General features: G+C 47.0%; 1 protein-coding gene across 1 annotated transcript; it reads right to left on the bottom strand.

Moving 5' to 3' along the window:
- Positions 1-88: 88 nt before the first annotated feature.
- On the bottom strand, positions 89-23073 carry LOC308522920 (lipopolysaccharide-binding protein-like; the record flags this gene model as incomplete). The annotated part of the gene is made up of 15 exons (XM_081096544.1): positions 89-121; positions 1457-1533; positions 2223-2286; positions 3122-3167; positions 5169-5236; positions 8699-8869; positions 9407-9466; positions 11075-11251; positions 13494-13585; positions 14608-14671; positions 16105-16168; positions 18457-18612; positions 19484-19612; positions 22192-22306; positions 22950-23073. The coding sequence occupies 15 exons, from the start codon at positions 23071-23073 to the stop codon at positions 89-91; spliced, it is 1440 nt and encodes a 479-aa protein (XP_080952670.1).
- Positions 23074-23517: the final 444 nt, after the last annotated feature.

Raw genomic sequence — 23517 nt, 5'->3', positions numbered from 1 at the left:
AATGTCAGCCACTGGCTCCACAGGGCAGGCAGGGCCAGTGCAGCCGAGGCGTGTCCCCTCCAGCCACAGGTGCTCCTCAGTCTTTTATCTAGTCGATGTCGGCCCCTACGAACAAGACGTTCTGGAGAGAAGCAAAGGGCAGACAAGAACGGCCATTATCTGAGTTGCATAGGAACTTCCTGAAAGGGAAGCTTTCATAGGGAGAGGCAAGTTATCAAATAAAAACCCAGTCAGTGCAGAAACCAAGACCTTAGGCTTTTATAAAAGGAGGTCTTTAGGCCTAACTGGTTTGGCTCAGTGGATAGAGTGTCGCCTGCGGACTCAAGGGTCCAAGGTTCGATTCCAGTCAAGGGCATGTACTTTGGTTGCGGGCACATCCCAAGTAGGAAGTGTGCAGGAGGCAGCTGATCAATGTTTCTAACTCTAGCCCTCTCCCTTCTGTAAAAAAATCAATAAAATATATATATATATATATATATATATATATATATATATATATATATTTTTTTTTTTTTAAAAGGAGGTCTTTATAAAATTGTCCTTGCCCTAGCTGGTTTGGCTCAGTGGATAGAGCATCAACCTGTGGACTGAAGGATCCTGGGTTCAATTCTGGTCAAGGGCACACGCCCAGGTTACAGGCTTGAGCCCCAGTGTGGGGGAGGCAGCCGATAAATGATTTTCTCTCATCGTTGATGTTTCTCCCTCTCCATCTCTGAAATCAGTACAAATATATTTTAAAATAAAACTGTCCTTATCAGCTGTTGGCCCCCAAGAAATTATTTGCATATCCTAAGCTCTGGTTTCTGGAAGACATCCATAAACCAGGTGCCGCTTGAGCTATTCCCCTCACATAATTTCTGAGAATGTAGTCTTGGATTACCTTAGAGTAAAAAATAGCATCGATACGTTTTTTTTTAAAAAGAACATAGGAACAGTGAAGACACTGCAAACTAGTCCTTCTGGATTTATATCTTAAGTTGTACTATGATGGTCCCTGTCCCCTGCCCTGATAAGTTCCTGCCACTAGAAGGCATGGCCAGTTTTTCCCCAGGACCATCCCTTGCTGCTGTGGGTAGGAGGGCTGGTCAGTGCCCAGTGGGGACCCTCACTCCACCAAGGGCATCCAGGGCTTATTCAGATGGCCTCTCCTCAACCCAAAAGTATTGCATCTGATCTGACGCCTTTGCACGTTCTGCCATACATGGCTAAGGACCTTGCACTTTGTAGATGTTCAATTAACGTTGGACCAGAATTATTGAGGACTGAGCTATTGCACATGAAGCGCAGATTTCAGATCATCAAGACCTGCCATTTATACTCCAAAATTCATTTTTACTATGAAAATTAGGTCTAGGATGTAAGTGGGAGTTAAGGACTCCCCCTAATATCCATCAACCCGAAAGCAGCCCTCCCAGGCGTTCTTAGAGCTCCCCACCAGCCCCCACTTCTCACTGACCTTGTGGATTTGGAGCTCCAAGCTGCTGAGGTAGGTGTCCCTGGGCAGAGGGAGTGGGAAGCCCTTCTCAAGTTTTGCTGGAAGATGAACAGCAGAGAGTGGGCAGGACAGGAAACACTGGGAGGCGTGGAGACACAGACATTGCATTTGCAGCTGGCCAATGAGAGTGGGCCCCTGAAATGGAGACTATTGGATTCGGGGCTGTGTGTGTGTGTTTTTTGGAGGGGTGGGCGGGGGGGAAGGAGTGGTACACACAGGCAAACACTTGGGAAATGCAGCCTCTAGGAGTCTACAGCCTCCTGGGCTTCTGTCCCTTCAAGAGCCTTTCCTCAGTTGTCACCCAAAGTGGCCAGGGCTGGGCCGTGCAGTGTTTCTGTCCAGGGACTCATCCCCAAGGACCACAGTCCTAACCTGGCTCAGCACCCACGGTGTTAACTCCAGGTGTTGTCCACGTGCCACCTGGAATGCTCCCTCTTCTTGGGCCTAACTCCTTGTGCTTTGGACTCAACTTAGCCCTCACCTCCTGGGGTGACCTCTAGGAGGTTCAGTGCCTCCTCCTAGCTCCTGCAGCCCCCAGTGCTTCCTCCTGTTATGGCATTTATCAACTTACACGTGTGCCTTCCCAACCAAGTGCAAACTCTGTGAGGGACAGTGCCCCAGCCTGCACAGAAGACAGGCTCAATTTGTTAAATGAATGAACCATAAATGCTACAGAAAGGGTAGAATTCAGCCTTCACACGTGGCAGTCAGTAACAGCTATTCTTACCGTTGAGAGAGGGATATATAATGTAGGACGCGTAGTAATTGAAGATGGATTCCAGCAACTGCACCTGGAACAGGAGGGGCCAGAGCAAAAGGATCAAATGAGTCCAAGAAAAGAGCATCTGCCCCCACCTCTGGACACATTCCACTTACAAAATAGAGGTTGACTGTCCTGTCAGCACCACAGATAAACAGCTCCCTGTTCACAGTTCCCCCAAACTCCAAATCTCTGAACTTCATTCTCCATAACTGCATGCAAGCTCATTTTAAGGCAAAATGACCACAACTGTCACAGGGCTATCTACTTTGTGTGAATATTTTAAAAATTTGGTGGCAAAAATAGTAATGTGTTTGATTATAGAGTGCTGCCCTAGATCCTGCTGGAATTGTTATATAATGTGGTACATGCCCCATATTATCTCAAAAAATCTCAATTTTGAAAACCATCAGGGATTGTGGATGTGGGCTTCTATTATTACAATAATGAACATATGTTGAAAGCTTATTATGTGAGACATTTTATAAAAGTGTCTTACTGAATTCATTGCCCCATTTTATATTACAGCCCCCATTTGAGGTAAACGCTATTATTCCCATTTTACAGACAGGGAAACTGAGGCTTAGAAAGGGTGAGTGATTTGCTAAGTTCACACAGCTAGCAAGTGGCAGAGCTGATCTAGGAGCCTAGATCTACCTCCCTTCAAAGCTCATACTCTCAATGTCCCTGTCCTGTCCCCTCTTGAGCCCTCAGTCAATGCTTCTCTTGGCCGGTTAACTTTCAGATGTGGTGTCTCATTTCCAGCAAGGCTGCAGTGCATCTTCTGGGACTTTATCACTTCTTGAACCCCATGATGCCCTGCTTGGGCAAGACAGTCAAGAAACACTGAAGAGAAAACAACTCACATTGAAGAAACCGATGTTGGAGTGTTTCAGTTCCAGTTTCAGCTTACTGTGTGGAGAAGAGAGAAGCATGGTCACTCCAGGCCTTGGCTAATACTTTTTCACACTTATGCCGTGGGGTGTGCAGTCCCTATGGGCAAGGGCATTTCAGGGGCTGGGCCCCACCAGCTCTTCTGCAATTTAAGGCTTTCAGCATGTGCTGTGATTTAAGAAGTGGCATTAAAAAATAGTGTTATCTGAGCACCTTCGATAACTTGGAAGAAACTATGATGACATAAATATTAACTGGAGAAAATGGAGTATAAGAAGTAATGCACTGTATGTTTCCAGTTATATATAAATGTATAAAAAAAGACTGGGAGGAAACATGAAACTATTAAGAGTAATAGTCTCAATGGGGCAAGATTATGGGTGATTTTTGTTTAGACTTTTTTAATTCTCTTTTTTTATCTTGCCATGAGCATGGATTATTTGTATAATATGGGAATAGACAATAGAAATGGAAAGGAGGCCCTGGCTGGTGTGGCTCAGTCGGTTGGGCATTGTCCCGTGCACTGAAAGGTTGCCAGTTCGGTTCTTGTGGGCTTGACTCCCCAATTGGAGCACATACAGGAGGCAGCCAATTGGTATTTTGCTCTCACATCGATGTTCCTCTCTCCCCCTTTCTCTAGAGTTCAATTTAAAAAATATATTAAAAAAAACAAACAAAAAACGGAAAAGAGAGGCACCACAAATGGTAATGGCAGGCAGCTGGCAGCCACTGGAGTGAAGGAAGGCAGAGGGACTCGGCACCTGGATTGCTGTCACTGTAAGAGCCGAACACCAATTTCCCCATTGCTCCCTTTGGCTGCTGACCTGGTTCCCTTGTTCAGGAATAGTAATTACCCCGGACAGATCTCTGCTTTCTGCTCATGGGGCAGAGCCATTTTAATAATTCCAGAGTAAACTATTGGGTCAGATCCTCTGCTCACTTTGCTGTCTCCTCAGTCTAAGGCTCTTGGCTCTCCTCCTTGACACTGCAGACACTCCCCAAGCCAGGTCTATGCATAAACTCAAATTCAAGGACCTCCAAAAGCTCACCATTAACTTCTTTCTCTTTTAAAAAAATAAGTTTTTATTGATTTCAGAGAGGAAGAGAGAGAGAAAAACATCGATGAGAGAAACATTGATCAGCTGCCTCCTGCATGCCCCCTACTGGGGATCAAGCCCTCAACCCGGGCATGTGCCCTGATGGGGAATCCAACCTGTAACCTACTTGTGCATGGGGAGCTGTACCAACTGAGCCACACTGGCTGGACTAGCTTTTCTTTTCAAAGACCTCGTACGGAGATGTTCATTTGAATGGGGTTAGGGCATTCTGTCAGCCGACAGACATCTAAACCTGAGGCCAGGAATTTGTTCTTCTGATGAACCCATTGCACCTGTACCTCAGCAGGGAGCAGCAGCCAGAGCAGCTAAGACATGGCCCAGGTGAGGGCTCTGGACAGAGTACCGCTAGGGCAAGTGCCAACCACGGGGGGCGGTATAGTCTCTGCTATCCAAAGCCCGAACTCTGACTAAATAAATACTTGCCTATTGATTGGGTACCTGGACAATGGAGCAGTAAGTAGTGGCTTGGGGCACCTTTAATCCTCCATCCAAAAGCTGCACTTTCTGATGTGTAATATTGACAGTGTTTCTCAATCTTATATGTAAAGTCCTTGCAAATACAGCTCCAAGCCCCACCCTCTCCAACTGGACTATTGTTCCTAAGTACTCTCTTTGCAGAAGTTTCAGCTCCTTCACTGGTGCCTATGAGGGGAAGTGAGGAGCCCATAGTGATGGGGAACCTGAAGGTGATCTCTGGTACCTGACAGCTTTTCTCGGCTTCTGGCTTTTTTCCTGAGGCATTGTCAATGTGCATTTTTTGGAGGGGCCAGATTAGAGAATGAGACAGCCCCAGTGGAGACTCCTATTTCCAAGGGCCAGTTCCAGCCCTATCAGTGAACCAGACTAGATGCTCTGACCACCCATTCCACACGCTCTGCTCCCTACACCCGTGGCCTCTTACCTTCCTGGGGTCACTGAGCCAAGGACCCTGCTGGAGCTCACACTGATGGTGGCGGAGATGTCAGTTCTCTAGAAAGCAAAAGGACATCACCCAGATTCTCAGGCTAAGTAGGCATTGTGTTGGCTCCCAGTCCAGGAGACAAATCTCCGGAAATAGAAACCACGGCCAGATATGGGACTTTGGAGGAAAAGGCAGCTACTCAAGGATTATGGAGTGAGGATGCAGGATGTTGGTGGCTCCATAGCTAACTTTAAGAAAGGTGAGCTAAGATTTCTGAGGTTTCCATCATTTTAGAAAATTGCTGGAAGCAAATTCTGGCAGGACATAATAAAATGCAAGAAGTTCATCAAAAGGCTGATGAGCCTTGGGACTTCAGCAGGGCTGAAGATCTGCATATATTATTGCCTGCTACCAGGCAGCCGAAGGCAGTTCCCCCAACCTGATAATCTTTTACTGTTTACCAAACCTTACCTTTGATATGTACATCTGCTTTGCTATAGGGCAAAATGTGTGAATAAAAAGCCCTGGGTCCTGAGATTCAGGGAACTTAGTTACTAAAGCTAAGCCTCCCTTGGTTCCCCCCAAATGCCTCCCAAATTTGTATTTCATGTCTAGTCTGTTTATTAATTTGCATCACAGCCCTTTCTCCAGATTCCTGAACCCTAGTAGATGCAGATAAGACCCCGGGAAAAATTATTATTATTATTTTATTTATTTATTTATTTGAGGGGGAATGGGGAGATAGAAAGAGAAATCCATTTGTGTGTGCTTTTGTGTTAATCCTCACCCGAGGACATGTGTCCATTGATTTTTTTTGTAGAGAGTGTAAAGGAGGGGAGAAACATCAACATGAGAAAAACACATCAATTGATTGTTTCCCTGCATACAGCTGGGGGTTGAGCCTGAAACCAAGGTACGTGCCCTTGGCTGGAATCAAATCTGGGATCCTTCAGTCCGCAGGCTGATGCTCGGTATCTACTGAGCCAAACCATCTAGGGCTGAGGTTTCCATCTTAATGGAAGCATAAAAAAGGGGGCGAATAAGCACTGTCTGGTGTGGCTCCATGGTTAGAACGTTGCCCCTTGAACCCAAGGGTCTTGGGTTTGAATCACGGTAAAGAGCATGTACCTAGATGGCGGGTTTACTCACTGCCCCTGGTCAGTGCATGTGTGGGAAGCAACCAGTCAATGTGTGTGTGTCTCTCTCTCCCTAACTCTCTCTGAAAAGCTATGGGGAAAAAATATCCTCAGATGAGGATTAACACACACACACACACACACACACACGCACACGAAACCAAAAAGAAGAAGAAGGGGTAATAAGCCCAAACTAGACTCAGAGTATTCGAATTGGGAGACTGCCCCTATAAGAATGACTTTGGAGCAGACTATCAAGGAAGTTCAGAGAATCTCTGGGCCCTTGTCAGATACTGAGCCCTTGTCAGATATATGATTTGCAAATGTTTTCTCTGATTCTGTGGGCTGTCTTTTCACTTCCTAGAATGGTGGTATTGAAAGGACAGAATGGGACTGATAGCTGTGTCCCTGACCCCTCTTCCAAGAAAAATCCACAGAATGTATCAGTTACTCAGCCTGCCCTTATCTCAGCCAATAGGAATGCAAGGGGAACAAACCCAAGGCCAAAAGTATGCTGACCACCCCCCTGTCTTTGTGTAACCAGACCCTAGCAACACCCTGCCCTTGCATCACTAGCCCCCGGCCCACACTCAACCAACCGGAATCGGCCAAATCAGTGGTCTGAGTGAGCCCTCACACCCCTCCCCCCCGCCCCCGACCCCAAGCCCTATAAAATCTTTGTTCTTTTGAGACTTGGGGCTCTCTCGCATCCTGCCACTGTGTCGGTGGAGGCAGAGGGACCGAGCTCAGCTTGAATAAAGGCTCTATGCTTTTGCATCGGACTCGGCTCCTTGGTGGATCTTTGGGGGATCTTGAAATCTGGGCATAACATTATCCTTTAAAGTACAAGCTTCTAAGTCTGATGAACTCCAATGTACCTATTTTTTATTTTGCTGCTTATGCTTTTGAGTTGATCTGAGAAGGCTCTGCCTAACCCAAGGTCATGAAAATTTATTGCTATATTTTTTTCTGAGAGTTTTATAGTTTCAGCTCTCACATTAGGTCTATGATCCTTTTGGAGTTAATTTTTGTGTATGGTGGTCTGGCTTCATTCTTTTGCATGTGGATGTACAGTTGCCCCAGCACCATTTCCTGCAAGTCTGTTCTTCCACATTTAATTGTGTTGGTTCCCTTGTTGAAAATCAATTGACTATAAATATGGGGAATTAATTCTGGATTCTTAATTCTATTCCATTGATCTATATATCTGTCTTTGCACAGTACCATACTATCTTGATTAATATAGCTTTATAGTACATTTTGAAATAGGAAAGTATGAGTTATGCAACTTTATTTTTCTTTTTCAAGATGGTTTTGGCTATTTTGGGTCCCTTGAATTTACATATGAATTTTGGAATCAGCTTGTTATCTGGCAAAAAAGCCAGCTGGGATTTTGATAGGTGTTATGTTGAATCTATAAATCAACAGCAAGAGTATTGCTATTTTAAGAGTTCTTTAAATTTTATATCTTCTTTAAAAATATAATTTGATGACTTTCATTTATAGCAATTTAAATAGGGTTATGCTTTAAACGATTTTTTATAACAAACATAGCAGTGAGAAAGCTAAAATTTTCAACTCAGCTGGAGTGAACGACTTTTAAGGTTTCTTGAAACTCTGATATTAACTACCAGAGGCCCAGGGCACGAAATTTGCAGTCCTCTCGCAGTCTGGAACCCCTCGGGGGATGTCCAACTGCCGCCTAGAGGCCCTCTCACAATCTGGGATCCCTCGCTCCTTACCGCCTGCCTGCTCACTCCCTACTGCCCAGCGGGCTGCTCCTTAGCACTGCATGGAGGCGGGGGAGGCTCCCACCACTGCCACTGCACTCTCCAGCTTCTGGCTGAGTAGCGCTCCCCCTGTGGGAGCGAACTGACCACCAGGGGGCAGCTCCTGCATTGAGCATCTGCCCCCTGGTGATTAGTGTGCATCATAGCAACCGGTCCTTCTGGTTGTTTCACCTTAACGGTCGCTTAGGCCCGTGGTCGGCAAACTACAGCTCTTGAGCCACATGCGGCTCTTTGGCTCCTTGAGTGTGGCTCTTCCTAAGCCTTAGGAGTACCCTAATTAAGTTAATAACAATGTACCTACCTATCTAGTTTAAGTTTAAAAAATTTGGCTCTCAAAAGAAATTTCAATCGTACTGTTGATATTTGGCTCTGTTGACTAATGAGTTTGCCGACCACTGGCTTAGGCTGTTATATATAGAGGTATAGAGGCCCTGGGGAAGCCTGGCGTTCAGATCAGAATTGCAAGGCCCACTTACACCTCCAGTGGAAGTAAATAGTCTCCAGCATCTATCAGCTGTGCAGCCTGCTAGTCTTTCAGCTGAGGGAGGGGCTTACACCCATGGCAGACATAACCCTTTGCTGCCCCAGCCAGAATCAGACTTACCGCCCTGAGTTGGAAGAGTGGCTTGCGGTTAGAAGAGTTGGGCAGGAGGGCGAATGCCTGGATGTTCATCACTGGCATGCAGGTAACATTTCCAGGGGTGAACATCAAGAATGGAGCTGATTCAGGTGACATCTCAAGTTCTAGCTCTGTATTGGGGTACAACCTGGCCAGCTGGAGAAAGGGCAGAGACTCAGGGGAGGGCAGAACACAAATGGAGGGACTCTGGCTCAGTCTCTAAGGGCCTGAAATCAGCAGTGGAAATATCTCAGGATGGAGAAACTTTTATTTTCCAGAACTCCTTTTCAATAGATGGCTGTGTGATTGGAAAGGACACTCGGGTTAAGTGTGTGAGATGGGTGAGACACCCCAATGGGCATGTTCCAGTAAGAATAGATGGTTGCCTAGCTGGTGTGGCTCAGTGGTTGAATGTCAACTTATGAATTAGGAGATCACGGTTCAATTCCTGGTCAGGGCACATGCCCAGGTCACGAACTCGATCCCCAGTGTGGGGCATGCAGGAGGCAGCTGATCAAGAGCCACAAAGTTTCGATCGCACTGTACGTGCGTGCCCGCATGTGGTATTTTGTGGAAGAGCCACACTCAAGGGGCTAAAGAGCCACATGTGGCTCACGAGCCACAGTTTGCCAACCACTGGCCTAGGTCAAGAGGCTTGCCTTGTCCTCTATGATGAGTAGGCAGAGGTCTTACCTGAGGAATCACGGCCCCTAGTGATTTGGTGTGCAAGTGAGTTGGAAAGTCCAGGGGACTCTGCAGCAGAAGAAGCAGGGAGTTGCTTAAGAAGCAGGACATCGTGGCGATGAAAGGCATGGTCTCAGAGGCCAGACAGCTTGGGTTCCACCATTCTTTAGCTGAGTGGTCGCTGAGAAACTCGGTTAGGTTCTGTATCTGTAAAATAGGGATGATAATAATGACACTTGCTGTACAGACTGTACGAGGATTAAATGAGATAGTATGTGGAGAAAGCACCAAATGCAGTGCCTGGAACATATTCAATGTACTTAATAAATGCCTGTTACTGTTATTTATTATTTTTCAGGATGATCCCCTAAAAGGCCAATGAGGACTGATCACCACCACAATCTGGATTTAGTGAGCTTCCAGGTATAGCTTCCCCCAAAATCTGTTTCTCACCATCTCTTGTGGTGTCATTCTCTACCCACCTCATGACTTGCTGATCTTTCAGCTTGGGGAACCCTGCCTATACCTGTTCTTAGCCAACCTTCCATCATCTCTCCTCCCTCAAGATCCCCACTCTCTACCTGGGCAGCTCCTATGGCATGTATCACTGCATAGGCTCTGGGGCTGTGCTGCTCAGAACTCCCTTCAGGGGGGTCAGCAGAGAGGAGGGCAGCTGGCTGCCACTGCCTCACATTCAGGCCCACACCATTCACACCTGAGGCGCACTCTCCCAGGCGGCTGCAGCCCCTGCGGAGCATGGCTGGGGTGGTAGAGCTGGAGAATTTTCTCAGATCACTGCCAGGATTCGAAGTGGTAGTATAAGCAAGAGACCAACAGGAAAAGGCGCTCCCCGACCCCATTGTCCATTTTCCCCTGTGGCAGGGCATCTTCGAGGGTCAGATGTACCAATGCAGATGGGCTGGGGGGTCATCTTATTGCCAAGGGAGCCCTGAACAAAAGGCCCCTGCTGTTCTGTGGACTCAGGGGGAAGAGGTGGAGGAGAAAGGGAAGGGCCCCAAGTAGAAGAGTATTGAGTACTGAGACTGAAGAAAACTGTCTTCGAGTCCTCCAGGAAGAGGTCTCATCGGAGGCACATGAACAGTGTCTTGGCTGAGGTTCCCTCCTCCCCCACCCATAAGGAGACCTCTGAACGGATATGCCAGCCTCCAGCGGGAGTGGGGCGGGGCTTGAGCTGAGACTGACAAGCACTGGCCCTGCCCCAGTGTAATCGCCTGTGGTCAGGTCTGAAAAAGCACATGGTACCACATCGCATCGCAGTCTGGGGGCTCTCCCACCTCCTCCTCCTCCTCTCTTTTACCCTCCACAGGTGTTTCCCTAATAAAACTCTTATAAGTCTAATGCTGTCTTGGCATCTGCTGCTCAGAGAACCTGTTCTGACACACCAGAGTCTGTCTGATTTTTGTAAATTCCTGCGAATCATAGCTAACGTGTATTGTGTGACAGACACAAGCTCTTTACAAGCTCTCATAGAATCCCTGGGGGTCCATGTGCACACGCAGGGAAACTGAGGCACAGCCTGGCTTGGCACTCATGTTGGGCAGGCTCCAAGTTCCACATTCTTCCCCTAGCTTCCGAGGACACCCAGAGTGGGTGTCAATGTGAGAGAAACATTGATGCTCTCTCCTGGACCCCCAGCCTCCTCCATCCCCTACTCACGTCCTCATTCCGGATGGTAAAGTTCATGTGCCCAGCCTGGTGGTAAACCCGGCTGGCCGTGTTGAAGACATATTGGGACACTGCAAAGTAGGCCATGCGGTCATGCTGCTGGGGCAGCCTGATGGGAGGAGCATCAAAGGGGACTGGGGAGCGCTGGCTTCGGCCAAAGAATTCACCCTGGAGACAGAAGGACATATCAGTCACCCAAGGTTCCTTCCAGAGAGGATGTCAGGCAGAGACATCCAAAGCCTGCCTGGGGGAGGCCTCCTGTGCCTGGGGGAGGCCTCCTGTGCCTGGGGGAGGCCTCCTATTCCTGGGAGGTGGCTGGGGTTGTGGGGGGGAGGTGCGGGGGGGGGGGGGCGGCGGGGAGGGCGCAGTTTCTCTCCAGAATGTGTGGTCGGGGGTCCTGAAATATTCCCTCTGGTGCCACAACATCTAGGTCCTGACAGCTGCCTGAAATCCCTCTTTTGGTGGGGAGATACATCCTGTGTTCACTCAGGCTCAGGACATAGGACAGGAGGCCCAGCCAGTGGTGAAAAGCATGGACTCTGGAGCTTAACAGTATGGGTTGGAGCCCTGGTCTGCCACTTACTGACTCTGCAACCTCAGGCAAGTCACTAACTGCCTGTGCCTCAACTTCCTCACCTTGAAATGGGGACGATGCTAAAAGTTTTAGGTTTTGCTCTGCAGTGCTAAGGATCACATCTGCCCACTGTGGGAGGTAATATGAAATTTAAAGAAGTTAATATTGAACAGCATCTGGGACATAGTAAGAAGCACATACGTGTTAGTTAAAGAAATAAGGTTGGAGGGCGTGGCACTCCAGGGCCTGGCTCAACCCACGGGGGAGTTGTGGAAGAGACCGGTATGAAGAGGGGGTGTCCTGGTTTCCTGCGGCTGCTGTAATAACTTCCTTAATCTTAGTGGCTTAAATCAGCACAGATTTATTCCCTTACATTTCTGGAGGTCGGAAGCCTAAGCTCAAAATGTTATTATGGCTGGGCTCCTTCTAGAGCAGGCGTGGGCAAACTTTTTGACTCAAGGGCCACAATGGGTTCTTAAACTGGACCGGAGGGCCGGAACAAAAGCATGGATGGAGTGTTTGTGTGAGCTAATATAAATTCAAAGTAAACATCATTACATAAAAGGGTATGGTCTTTTTTTTTTTTTAGTTTTATTCATTTCAAATGGGCAGGATCCGGCCCGCGGGCCGTAGTTTGCCCACGGCTGTTCTAGAGGCTTCAAGGGTGAATCTGCTTCCTTGTCTTTTCTACCTTCCAGAGGCCACCTGCATCCCTTCTTTTTTCTACCTTCCAGAAGTCCCTCCGTTGCATCACCTCTTGCTTCACTCCAGTTCATGCTTCCATTGTCACATTGCCTTCTGTCTCTTATCTACTACCTCCCTTTTATAAGGATTTCCGTGATTACAACAGGCCAGGATAATCCTGTCATCAGCACCCCTAATTTAATCACACCTACAAAATCCCTTCTGCCAGGTAAGGGAACGTTGTTTTTTTTTAATGCTCACCCGAGGATATTTTTCCATTGATTTTAGAGAGAGTGGAAGAGAGAGAGAAAGACAGAGAGAAACATCAATGTGAGAGAAACATATCAATTGGTTGCCTCTTGCATGAGCCCTGACCAGGGCCCAGGCCAGGGAGGTGCCTGCAACTAAGGTACATGCCCTTGACCAGAATCAAACCCAGGACCCTTCAGTCCACAGGCCGATGCTCTATCCCCTGAGCAAACTGGCTAAGGCTGTAAGGTAACATTTACAGATTTCAAGGTATAGGACATGCCCATTGATCCCCTCCAGCCCGCCCCCGCCCCGCTCCCCAGGCCTTCACCATCCTATTATCTGTGTCCATGGGTTATGCATATATGCATACAAGGTCTTTGGTTGATCATTTCCCACCCACCCACCCTCCCCTGCCTTCCCTCCGAGATTCCACACTCTGTTCCAGGACATGGACCTTTTAGAGAGCCATTCTTCAGGCATGGGCAGATAGTGATAACAATGCTACCCTATACATGTGCTATGTGCCAGGCACTTGCTAAGTAAGCACTTCATACACATCTCACTTAATTCCTATGGCAACTTTATGGGGAAGACTATTACTATTCCAATGTAATGGAGAGGTTAATTCTTACAAGGTTCCCCACCACATAAGGGATAGAGATAGGATTCGAGTTCAGCTCTCTCTGGACTCCAGAGAGATTTACCACGTTGGCTCAGAAACCTTGTTTTAGGTTTTGCTCTGCAGTGCTGAGGATCACATCTGCCCACTGTGGGCCCTGGTCAAGGATATGGACTGACAGGCAGGTGGACTGGAGAGGGAGGGTAGGAGCTGACTCTGAGAGGTGGAGCTGATTTCCTGCCAGTTCTCAGCTCCAAGACCCTTTACCCACAACCCCTTACCTTGAAGGGCGTGTCCAGGCCTTGGGAGGTCACCTGGGGAGCTCCTACTAAACTGTAGTCAATGCCAGCAACCTGGTCAATCATCAAGGTGACTATGGAATGGGAAAGAGGCAGCATTGTGAACAGTGGCTAAACACAGTTGTGCAAATTCTATACTGGGAACTCTTTTCACAGGGACTGTAGCCTTTGGAGAATGGAAATGGGCTGGGGCATATCCATGTATCTTCTGTCACAGAGAGTACTTCATTCATTCATTCATTTGTTGATTCATTCATTAATTCAGTGTTTGCTGAGCATCAGTCCAGAGGAGGAAATAATCAAATACTCAAGGAAATAAATGTTCAATTGCTAGTATGTTAGATGTTAAATAGAAGTCCATAGGATGGTGCCAGCCATATAACAGGGGGTAAAGTGACTCGCACAGGGAGTCAGGGAAGACTTCCCAGAGGAGGCGTTGCTTTGGCTGAGATCTGAAGGAACAGCAGGTGTTGCCTGGTGAAGGCGGGTAAATGTGGAGAAAGGCACTGGCAGAGGGAATGGTATGTGCAGAGATCTTGCAATGTTATGGAGAACTGTATATTAGAGGGATGACTAGGGACCAGAGTGGCTGGCTGAGTTGGGGATGGGAACAGGGTAAAGCTGAAGACAGTGCTGCGGTGGCCTTGTCCCCCACAGCTGGCCCATTTTTCTGAGAGTCGGAGGAGTCTTTGATAGATTTCAAGAAGAGGGGGAGACCTGACCTGATGTGTGATTGTAAAAGGTACCTGTGTCAGCCAGAGGGTCAGGGCTAGGAGGGTTTCCAGCCCTGCACAGGGAGGCCAGAGCAGCCCTGTTTTGTAAAAGCAAACACATGATTCTCCCACATATTCCTAATTTTCTGCCCACCTTGTTCTCCCAGTAGGTTTGTGAGTCACCACCCTTAATCACCTTACTCCCCCACCTCTAGAGAACAGACCCCTGCCCCCCAAGAGGTGGTCATCCCATATCTAACTCTGTAAGATGGAGAGATACCTAATGGGGAAAATCCTCCCAGGGCTCTTGTGGGGGTGGTGGTTCCAGGGCTACTGGGTGTCATGACATCTGATGGCACCCGAGAAGCGAGGGGGCTCCTAACCTGGCAGAGTCCGGAGATAGGGCTCCAGGTGTGAGGATGTTGATGTCCTGACGATTTCGCAGATCTGCCGAGAAAGTGGGTGAAAGTCAGGCAAGTCCTTCCTTCCCCCTCCTCCCACCTCCTCCATTCTAGGAACTGTGTGTTATATCCCCACATACATACCTACTTGTAGGTAGGTATGTGAGGGGAGGGAGAGAATATGGTGAAAAGGGAGAAGAGACCACTACCCCCATCGACACCTGGTTATTGTCCCACTTGTGCTGGCCTCTCAGACAGATGGGCCCAATTTAAGTTCCTAGAACCCAGTTACAGCGGATGGTGGTCAAGTCAGCACTGCCCTAGGGTCTACCACTGTCATGGTTTTCTGGCAGCTGAGTGGCAAGCAATGTAGTACATAAAGACTGATATTAGAGAGCAGAGGGACAAAGCAGAAGAGCTTCTAGGTACAAGAGGCAGCTCTTGAATTAGAGGTTCCTCCATCCCAGCCCCCAGCTCCTTTGCCTCCCTTACCTACTGGGGTTTCTGTCATCAGCGAATCCGTCAAGGAGCATGGCCCCTGGTCTGTGGGCAGTACTAACTATGGCCACCAGAGGGCTCCAAAGTAAAGCCAGAGGGAGGGTCTGCTCCAGAATTGTATTCCTCAGTAGACCAATTTACTCCTCTGTAAGCCAAGAATTACAGCTTGGGAGATCCCAGAAGCCCTTAGTTTTGTGATTTCCTATTCCTACTCCATCTCTGATGCTCCAGGATGTGTGTCGATTTGTCCTAATATACACAAAGGGTAAATGTAAGAGGTACCTCTTTGCCTCCAAGGCCAAGGCCTTTTCCAGAGGTGAGAGATACTGAGGGCCAACTCCAGTGTGGTTCTCAATATGATGCCTTTTTTTTTTTGAGGGGGTAGTCTTATTTAAAAAACATTTTCCTATCCTCAAGGTGAGAAAGATATCCTAGGTTTATCTACTAAAAAGTTTTCAATTTGTTTTGGCATTTAAATCCTTACCAGGGTCCTCAAACTGTTTAAACAGGGGACCAGTTCACTGTCCCTCAGACCATTGGAGGGCCGGACTATAGTTTAAAAAAAAAACTATGAACAAATTCCTATGCACACAGTGGTGGCAAAAACACCCGTCAGGCCGGATAAATGTTTTCGGCGGGCCGCATGTGGCTCGCTGGCCGTAGTTTGAGGACCCCTGCCTTAGACCATTGGGAATTGATTTTTGTGTATGGTGTGAGGCAGGGATCCAAAGCCACTTCTCCATATCTCTCTAATATTATCTACAACTAGATATCAAACACTGTCAGTTTCAAATGCCAATTTAGCATATGTGATCATTCACACTGGGGAAAGCCTTGATGTTCGCCTTTGCACCACAAATGAGTAAGGTTGTTTTAAGCAAATTCAAATGGTAACCTCCTTAAAAGACAAGACTGTTTCCAAATATCAAATATGCACCTGTCAGTGATTTTTAATGGAAAATATACTTATCCTTTCTTTACCTCTTGTTTCAAGATATCTTTTAACTTGTTTTCAATTCTTTTATGGAAGAGGTTCAGGAGCCAGCTGAAGAAAAGAGGAAAGAGGGTCAGGATCCACTTTACAATGAACTGAGATTTCCAAGAAGAGGGCTACCCATAGATTTAAACTTCCCCATGTTATCCCAAGAAGATCGCAGCCAGGTGAATTTAATCCAAGGGTGGGTGACCCTTGGATACTGACATACTCTCACCTTTCAGACTGGCAGAAACCTAAATCTTTGATAATATGCTGTATTGACAGTAATGGGGGGAAACAGCCACTAACTAGCAAACCACGGCAAGGGCAATTTGTTAGTATCTGTTAAAATGACAAAATGCACATACCATTTAAATATTTATTCTATAACTTATTTGTCCAGATGCCAAATGATATTATGCACAAGGTTATCCTTTGTAGCATTGTTTGTAGTAGCGAAAGACTGGAAGAAAACCCCTTACACTAAAAATAGAAGTCTATCAATAGAGGACTAATTATTACATTTTACTGTCTTCATATAATGGAGTACTTTGAAAAGGAAGCTCTTATGTTCAGGTGTGGAAGAGCTTACAAAGACATAGTGAAGTAAGGCGAGCTAGGGATATACCACTCTCTGTACTATAGCATGCTACCAATTGTGTTAACATAAAGTAGTAAAATATCTAAGTGTTCAGGCATAGACACTCAGGAACGAGACATTAGACACTTAATATTGGTTGCCCTGGCAAAGAGAGTTGGTTGTTTCACTCTGTACCCTTTGCACTTTTTGAATTTTGAACTATGCAAATGAACTCAGAAGCATTTACATTTTTAAGTTATAATAAGGAGAGTAAGACCTAGTCTTTGTACCCTGCAAAATCCACCACACAACTTATCTGGCCACTTAGCAATTAATCATTCACTCATTCCTTCATTTGGCAAACGTGCACTGAGCCCCTTCTACCTGCTAAGGGAGGTGTGGAGGGACATTGCTGAATAACCTCATGGTGCTCAGGCTGTGAGTCTCACCCACTTCAGGTAAAGCTGCCCACCGAGATCCCCTCCCAGTCACAGACACCACTCTGTGAGAATCATGGCGCCAAACAGAGCCTCTCACACTGTGTTCTCACCTGGGGGTGAGGGTGGGAGGTTGAGGGAAATAAGTGAACTGCGTTAGTGGAATTACTTCCAGCAAAATTTTTTCTCCCATAAAGTTTTCTTGACCGTTCGATGCTTGCTGATTGAATGATTAGTGGTATGTATTAGAAATGTATGTGTATTATAAGTTGATGTGGTAGCATTAGACACAAGAGCTTCCTGGAGTTCTGCAGGTAGCATCCTGGGGTTGACATGTACAGATTCATCTCTCAAGCCTTCTTGCTCTCTGGCTTCTAGTTGTTTTGGCCAAAGGGAGACACAGGTAGAAAACAGAGAGGAGTTGGGATATTTACACCCAGGTCCCTCCGCCTGCTGTCCCACTATATTCCTGTCCCAGAGCTCTTCTCCAAGGTTCCAGCTCTTTCCAGGCTCTGGAAACACCCTTCCCTTCCTCTTACCTTCAACCCTAGGGGTGGTAGTAGCTCCCTGCTGCTGCTACTCTCCAGTGAATATTCTCTTCATTAGATTCTTGGCAGTTAAGCCTTTTGGGTTGCCCTCTGTTTCCTGCCAGGATCTGAGTGATGCAGTGCAACCAGAACAGAGTGGGGAGGCAGTCACCATCATCCTTTCGGTATCCACTGAGCATCTGCTCCAGGCACATAGCTTTGAGATGCTGGATTTCCCCTAAAGGCAGTCTTGCAAGAGGTGAGCAAACTTTCTTAAAGGGCCAGATAATAAATATTTTTGGCATTGCATGCTGCATGGTCTCTGTTGCAACTACTCAACTCTGCTAACATAGTGCTAAAGCATCCAGAGACAAGTGCAAACAAATGAGCATGGTTGTGATCCAATGAAACTTCATCTACAAAAACAGGTGGCCTGCTGGATTGGGCCCACAGACTTTAGTTCACTGACCTCTGATCTTTTGTTTTTTTAATCCTCACCGGAGGATATTTTTTTCCCATTGATCTTTAGAAAGAGAGATTGGAAGGGAGAGAGAGAGAGAGAGAAACATTGATGTGAGTGAAACACATCGACTGGTTGCCTCTCACGTGTGCCCTGACAGGGATTGGGAATCGAACCCACAACCCTTCAGTCCATGGGCTGGTGCTCTAACCACTGAGAACACTAGCCAGGGCTGACCTCTGATTTTGATGAATCTTAAATCTTGCTCTTCTGGCCCATCAGGGACATCCTGTGGGCAAGCTGGATGCTGAGGCAGTTCTGACAACTTCCAGCAAGTGTATGGGGTGCCTTACCTTAGGTTTCCAGAAATGTGAATGCTGACGTGGCCAACGGAGTTGCTGCAGTGGGCCACAGAGGCAGTGGGTCGTCCAGACCCGTCCTCGCCCAAGTTCAGATAAACCGAGATGGAAACACCATCCACACTGAGATCAAAAGTACCCTGTAGGGTGCTGGTTGGGAGAAATGAGAACCAAATGGTGAATAATCAGTGGCCTCTAGAACAGGAGCCAGAAGAACTCAGACCCAGGCGTATCTCTTAGCTCCCCATTAACCAGCTGCGCATCCTACCTGAGCCCTAGTGACCTAAAAATCGAAAGGCCTTTCAAGGTGAGAGGCAACAAACATTTATTTGAGATCAATCACAATAGCTATTCAGGAAGCATTGATAAGGCAGAAGCCCAAGTAATGTTTCAATCAGGAGACAAAGGCAATGGGTATTTGTGAGAAAGGGAAGGGGAACAACCATGTCAATGGAAGGAAGGCATTTCTATTAATGAAGATGTAACGTCGTGATATTCATTCTAAATGCTGTTTTTAATTTTAACTCCAGGAGTCATCAGTCCAGTAGTCATGTATCTACTGTCTTGTTATCTTTGCAAACAGTTCTTTGGGGCACAGGATTGTTTTAGACTCGGTGCAAAGGTTATTTTGCCCTGTTTTAACATTCCAAAGGTTTGAGACATAAGACATGCAAGGCAGTTCCTCTGGCATGGCAGCTCCGGCTCTATTTTCAAGTGGCTCCATTTATATTATTTTGACAGCCTCTTCTTACCACTAACAAAGACAGCCAGTGTTTACTGAGTATTTGCTATGCGCCAGGCACACTGCAAATACCTTACATCTGCTATTTTATTTAATCCACAAATGCATCTGGGTTGGGTTATAATTAACCCTATTTTACAGACAATGAAACTGAAGCTTAGAAATAATCAGATCTGGGCCCTTTATAGATTGGACGTTTAAGAATCCAGAAATGGAAGTCCAGAGTGGGACATGCCCTTGCCCAGAGCTGAGAGATACCCTAACCCAAGTACTACTTACATGAAAGCCTTTTTCACCTTCCAGTTCCCACTGATAGACACGTAGTTATTGGACAGGGAGGCTCTGACACCCCTCCCTGGAAGTAGACTCAGATCGGAGTTTCGGATTTGGAAGCTACGGATTCTGAGGCTAGGGAAGGAAGGCAGACTATTAAATCCAGAAAAGCTAGGGCCACAACAGTCCTCTGAATGAATCCCCAGAACCTTCTCCAGCCTCTCACACTCTTCCTGATTTATTGACTTAAACCACAAAGGACACTCAAACCATTGCACCCACATCCTACGAGGTCTGCATGGGCTTTCCCTCCTCCAGGAAGATTTCCCTTGAGACCCAAGACCGTCCTCTTGTCTGTGACACCTACCTCCACTAGCTGCTCCTCCCCATTAACTTCTGTCGTGCTCGCTTGACCCTCACCACTGCAAGGACCCTGTGAGCTGGCTTCGCATTATGTGTCCTGTCTCCAGGAGGCAGCTTCCTCTCTCTGCTCCCCACACTTCAAATACAAATAGGGCTCACAATTTAGGTCTGAGATCACGCCCTGGTGACCTGTGGGCCAAACATATGATCAATATGCTGCACTGAACGTTTTCCTATAACGTTCTTAACAATTTGAATCAGTTGCCAACATTTTAAAATGAGGGCATTTCCTTGTAAACATATGAGGAAAAACAAAACTAACTAAGATTCTGGTTTCTCTTGAAAAAGTCAAAAGCCCTGGCCAGTGTGGCTCAGTTGATTGGAGCATTGTTCTGTGCACTGAAGGGTTGTGGTTTCAATTCCTGGTCAGGGCACATACCCGGGTTGTGTATTCAATCCCTGGTTGAGGTGCCTGTGGGAGGCAATAGATGGTTCTCTCTCACATTGCTGTTTCCCTCTGTCTTTCTCTCTCCCTCCCCCTCCCTCTCTCTTCCTTACCCTTCCTCTCTCTCAAGTCAATTAAAGAAAAGAAAAGAAAAAGTTAAAAGGGAATGTTCTTATTTCCTTACAGCATCAATCAACTACAGTGCATAGCAGCTGCCCCCTTTAGATGGGGCAGATGCCCTCCAGACAAACATCACACTTATAATTTGCCTATTTGCTCTCAGGTTCATTCTCTTGCTCTTGCTCTGACTTATAGTGGATGTGACTGGCCTCTGAAAACTACATTTCCCAGGATCTTTTGCAACTGAATTCTAGTTCGGACTGGCTCCTGCTGGACATGCTCTTAACTCCTGCTTTGAAGCCCTAGCTGCTGTGCTCTGTTGATACCTTCCCTCTCTTTGTCTTGCCCACTCTGGGTCTGTTAATAACTTTTTGTGGTTGCTAATTTCTGGGTTGCTTCATCATTCCCTATTTGGCTTTTCAGCTCTTCTATTAAATTCCCTCCATTGAAGTTCTCTCTTTCCCACTGATCCCCACCCACTGCATATAGTCACTCTGCCTGGAATACTCATCTACATTACCCACTCCCCTGTGGCCACTGGAGTTTATGACTGTTGCCAGATCGATACTTAGGAGTTCCCTCATTGAACATTCATTGAGATCCTGCTCTGTCTGACCCGACTGTAGGCACAGAGGCCACAGAGATTCAGAACAGTCCCTGCCCTCGAAAAGCTCATAGCTGGTGGCAGGTCTGAATGTGTTAACAGACCATAGTAACCTACTGTGGAAACCAGATGTAAGAGGCGTTTAGGGATACGGGAAGGGGCATTGACCTCTAAATGGCATGGCCTGGACAGTGTGTGTGTGTGTATATGCGCGCGTAAATTTAAAACAGCTCTTCTTTGCCCACTGTATTCAGGAAATTGTCTCCAGGAAGGATTCCAAGAGGAGCCTTTTCTATCAGTATCCCCAAGGGCTGACTCTGGACACTGAGGAGGCTGGGGAAGAAAAATCCAAGCAACTAAAGAGTGGATGAAAAAAGAGAAAGGAGCCCAGACAGCATGGCTCAGTGGTTGAGCATTGACCTATGAACAAGGAGTTCACGGTTCAATTCCCCATCAGGGCACATGCCAGGGTTTCAGGCTTGGTCCCCATTCCACCCTTCGCGCCCCCCCCCCCCCGCCCCATCCCATGCAGGAGGCAGCCAATCAATGATTCTCTCTCATCATTGATGTTTCTATCTCTCCTTCCCTCTCCCTTCCTCTCTGAGATCAATAAAAACATATTGAGGGAAAGAGAGAGAGAGAGGAGTGAGGACTCTAATACTGAATATGTGAAAGTTGGAGGGAGAATAAGGTCAGTTAAGTCTTTGGGGGAGAGAGATGAGGAATCAGAACTTGTTCACCAGGAACCAGGAGGCCCCCTGCTTTATTACTCACTGGGGATATGTGTGGATGCTGTCCTCAAGAGATGGCATGCAAATAAAATGTGAATAGGTTCCAGCAAGACTCTAAGTCCTTGCTTGCCGACCCCCACCAGGCTCTGGAGGGATGGATGGTTTGTCTCAAGTAGTTTCCTAATCTGGGCAATCAGGAGAGTGCCAGGGATTCCTGGTAGAGGGAAAATCCAGGGCTGACCTAAGGGCTAGTGAAAGATTTCAAAGGGTTTCCCTCCCAGCCGGATGATTCAGGAAACACATAGCATTTTCCAGAGGCCCCATAAGAGCTGTCTATAGTCCTTTTGCCTCTAGTCCAAGTGATGATTCCATGTTTATCTCCCTTGCCCTTGACCTTAGGCCCCCATTTTTCCTCCTCCATTGCCCCTGTGGTAAAGAATGGAGACCTCACCTCTTAAACTCATAACTCACACTTCCCATCCAACCGACTTCAAAGCTTCCTGATAAATCAGGCACGTTGATGGTGGACAGTTCCTTCTTCAGGGTGGCCATTCCATATTGGCGGGCTGGGGGCACATAGAGGGGGTTAGCTCTTTCAGTGGGAGGTACCAAGCATAACGGTTGAGTGGCCAGGTTAATGCAAGATTTGCCACTTACTGTTGATATAATTTCAAGAAAGTCCCTTAAATTCCATAAACATCAGTTTCCCCACATGTAAATGATGTAATAATAATAATAATACCAACCTGAGCCTGAGAATTAAATTAGATCATGAACTCAAAGTGTCTGGTAAGTGGCAATCATTGTTACTTATTCATTCAACCAGATCATGGAAGCAATGATGGAATACAATGGGACTTTGGAGGAATCATTCCCCATAGTGTGGTCAAACCTTAGGGTTTTCACCATTGCTTGGACCACATGTCAACAATGCAGATTCTTAGGCCCAACATCAATCAATCTTGGGTAAATCTCCAGAATTGTGCCTCAGCAATTCTAATGTGGGGGCTCCACAGACCACCCAGGAAAAAATGCTGATCTAGTCCTACCCTTAACCTTTGATCATTCAAGATGAGGAAACTGAAGTCCAGAGGGTGACATAGCCAAGGTTTCTAAGCCAGGCAGGGCACACCTGAGATTTAAAAAATCCTGGTGACACCACTTTGATGGGCAACAATGGGCACCAGAGGAATGACCAAACCCACTTACCATATTCGAGGCCTTTTCTGGTGATCCTGACCACAAACCCAGGATTAGAAGCTCCTTCTCCAAGCCTGGAGACCTCTGCTAGCAGCAGTAGGGCCACTACCACACAGTATGGTCTGGCCATCATCTTGTCCTCAGCTTCTTCCTGGGTAGAGGTTGGTCAGAGTTTCTTTGTAGGAGCCTCACTTACTGAAGGTGACAGCAAAGACTGAGGTGCTTATAAACCCAGGGGCCAGATGGGGAACTGAGCCAGCTGGGAATGAGAGCAGGGAGGAGTCAAGGCTTTGGGGCAGCCCAAGTTTCAGCAACTTGAGATGAGGAGAGGTTGTGGTTTATTTTTGGCCTGAGAGTAGCAAAAATGCTGCTCTAATTTCCAGCTTCTTCCTCTTCCAAGTACTGCTGAGAGCCAAAGGGCCTCCCCACCACACCTGGCTCTAGCTGACACCCTCTATTCATTCCTCATTATCTACAGACTGAAACCTAAACACCCAGCCTCGCAGTGAAGGCCACCACAACTTGGCTGCGATGTACCTCTCCAACCAGAACTTCCACTGCCCAGCCTGCTGAGCCT

Source organism: Myotis nattereri (genome assembly GCF_964212035.1).
Source record: "Myotis nattereri genome assembly, chromosome: 8".
NCBI lineage: Eukaryota > Metazoa > Chordata > Mammalia > Chiroptera > Vespertilionidae > Myotis > Myotis nattereri.
The sequence above is the reverse complement of the archived record's forward strand: the minus strand, read 5'-3'. Positions and strand labels throughout refer to the sequence as shown.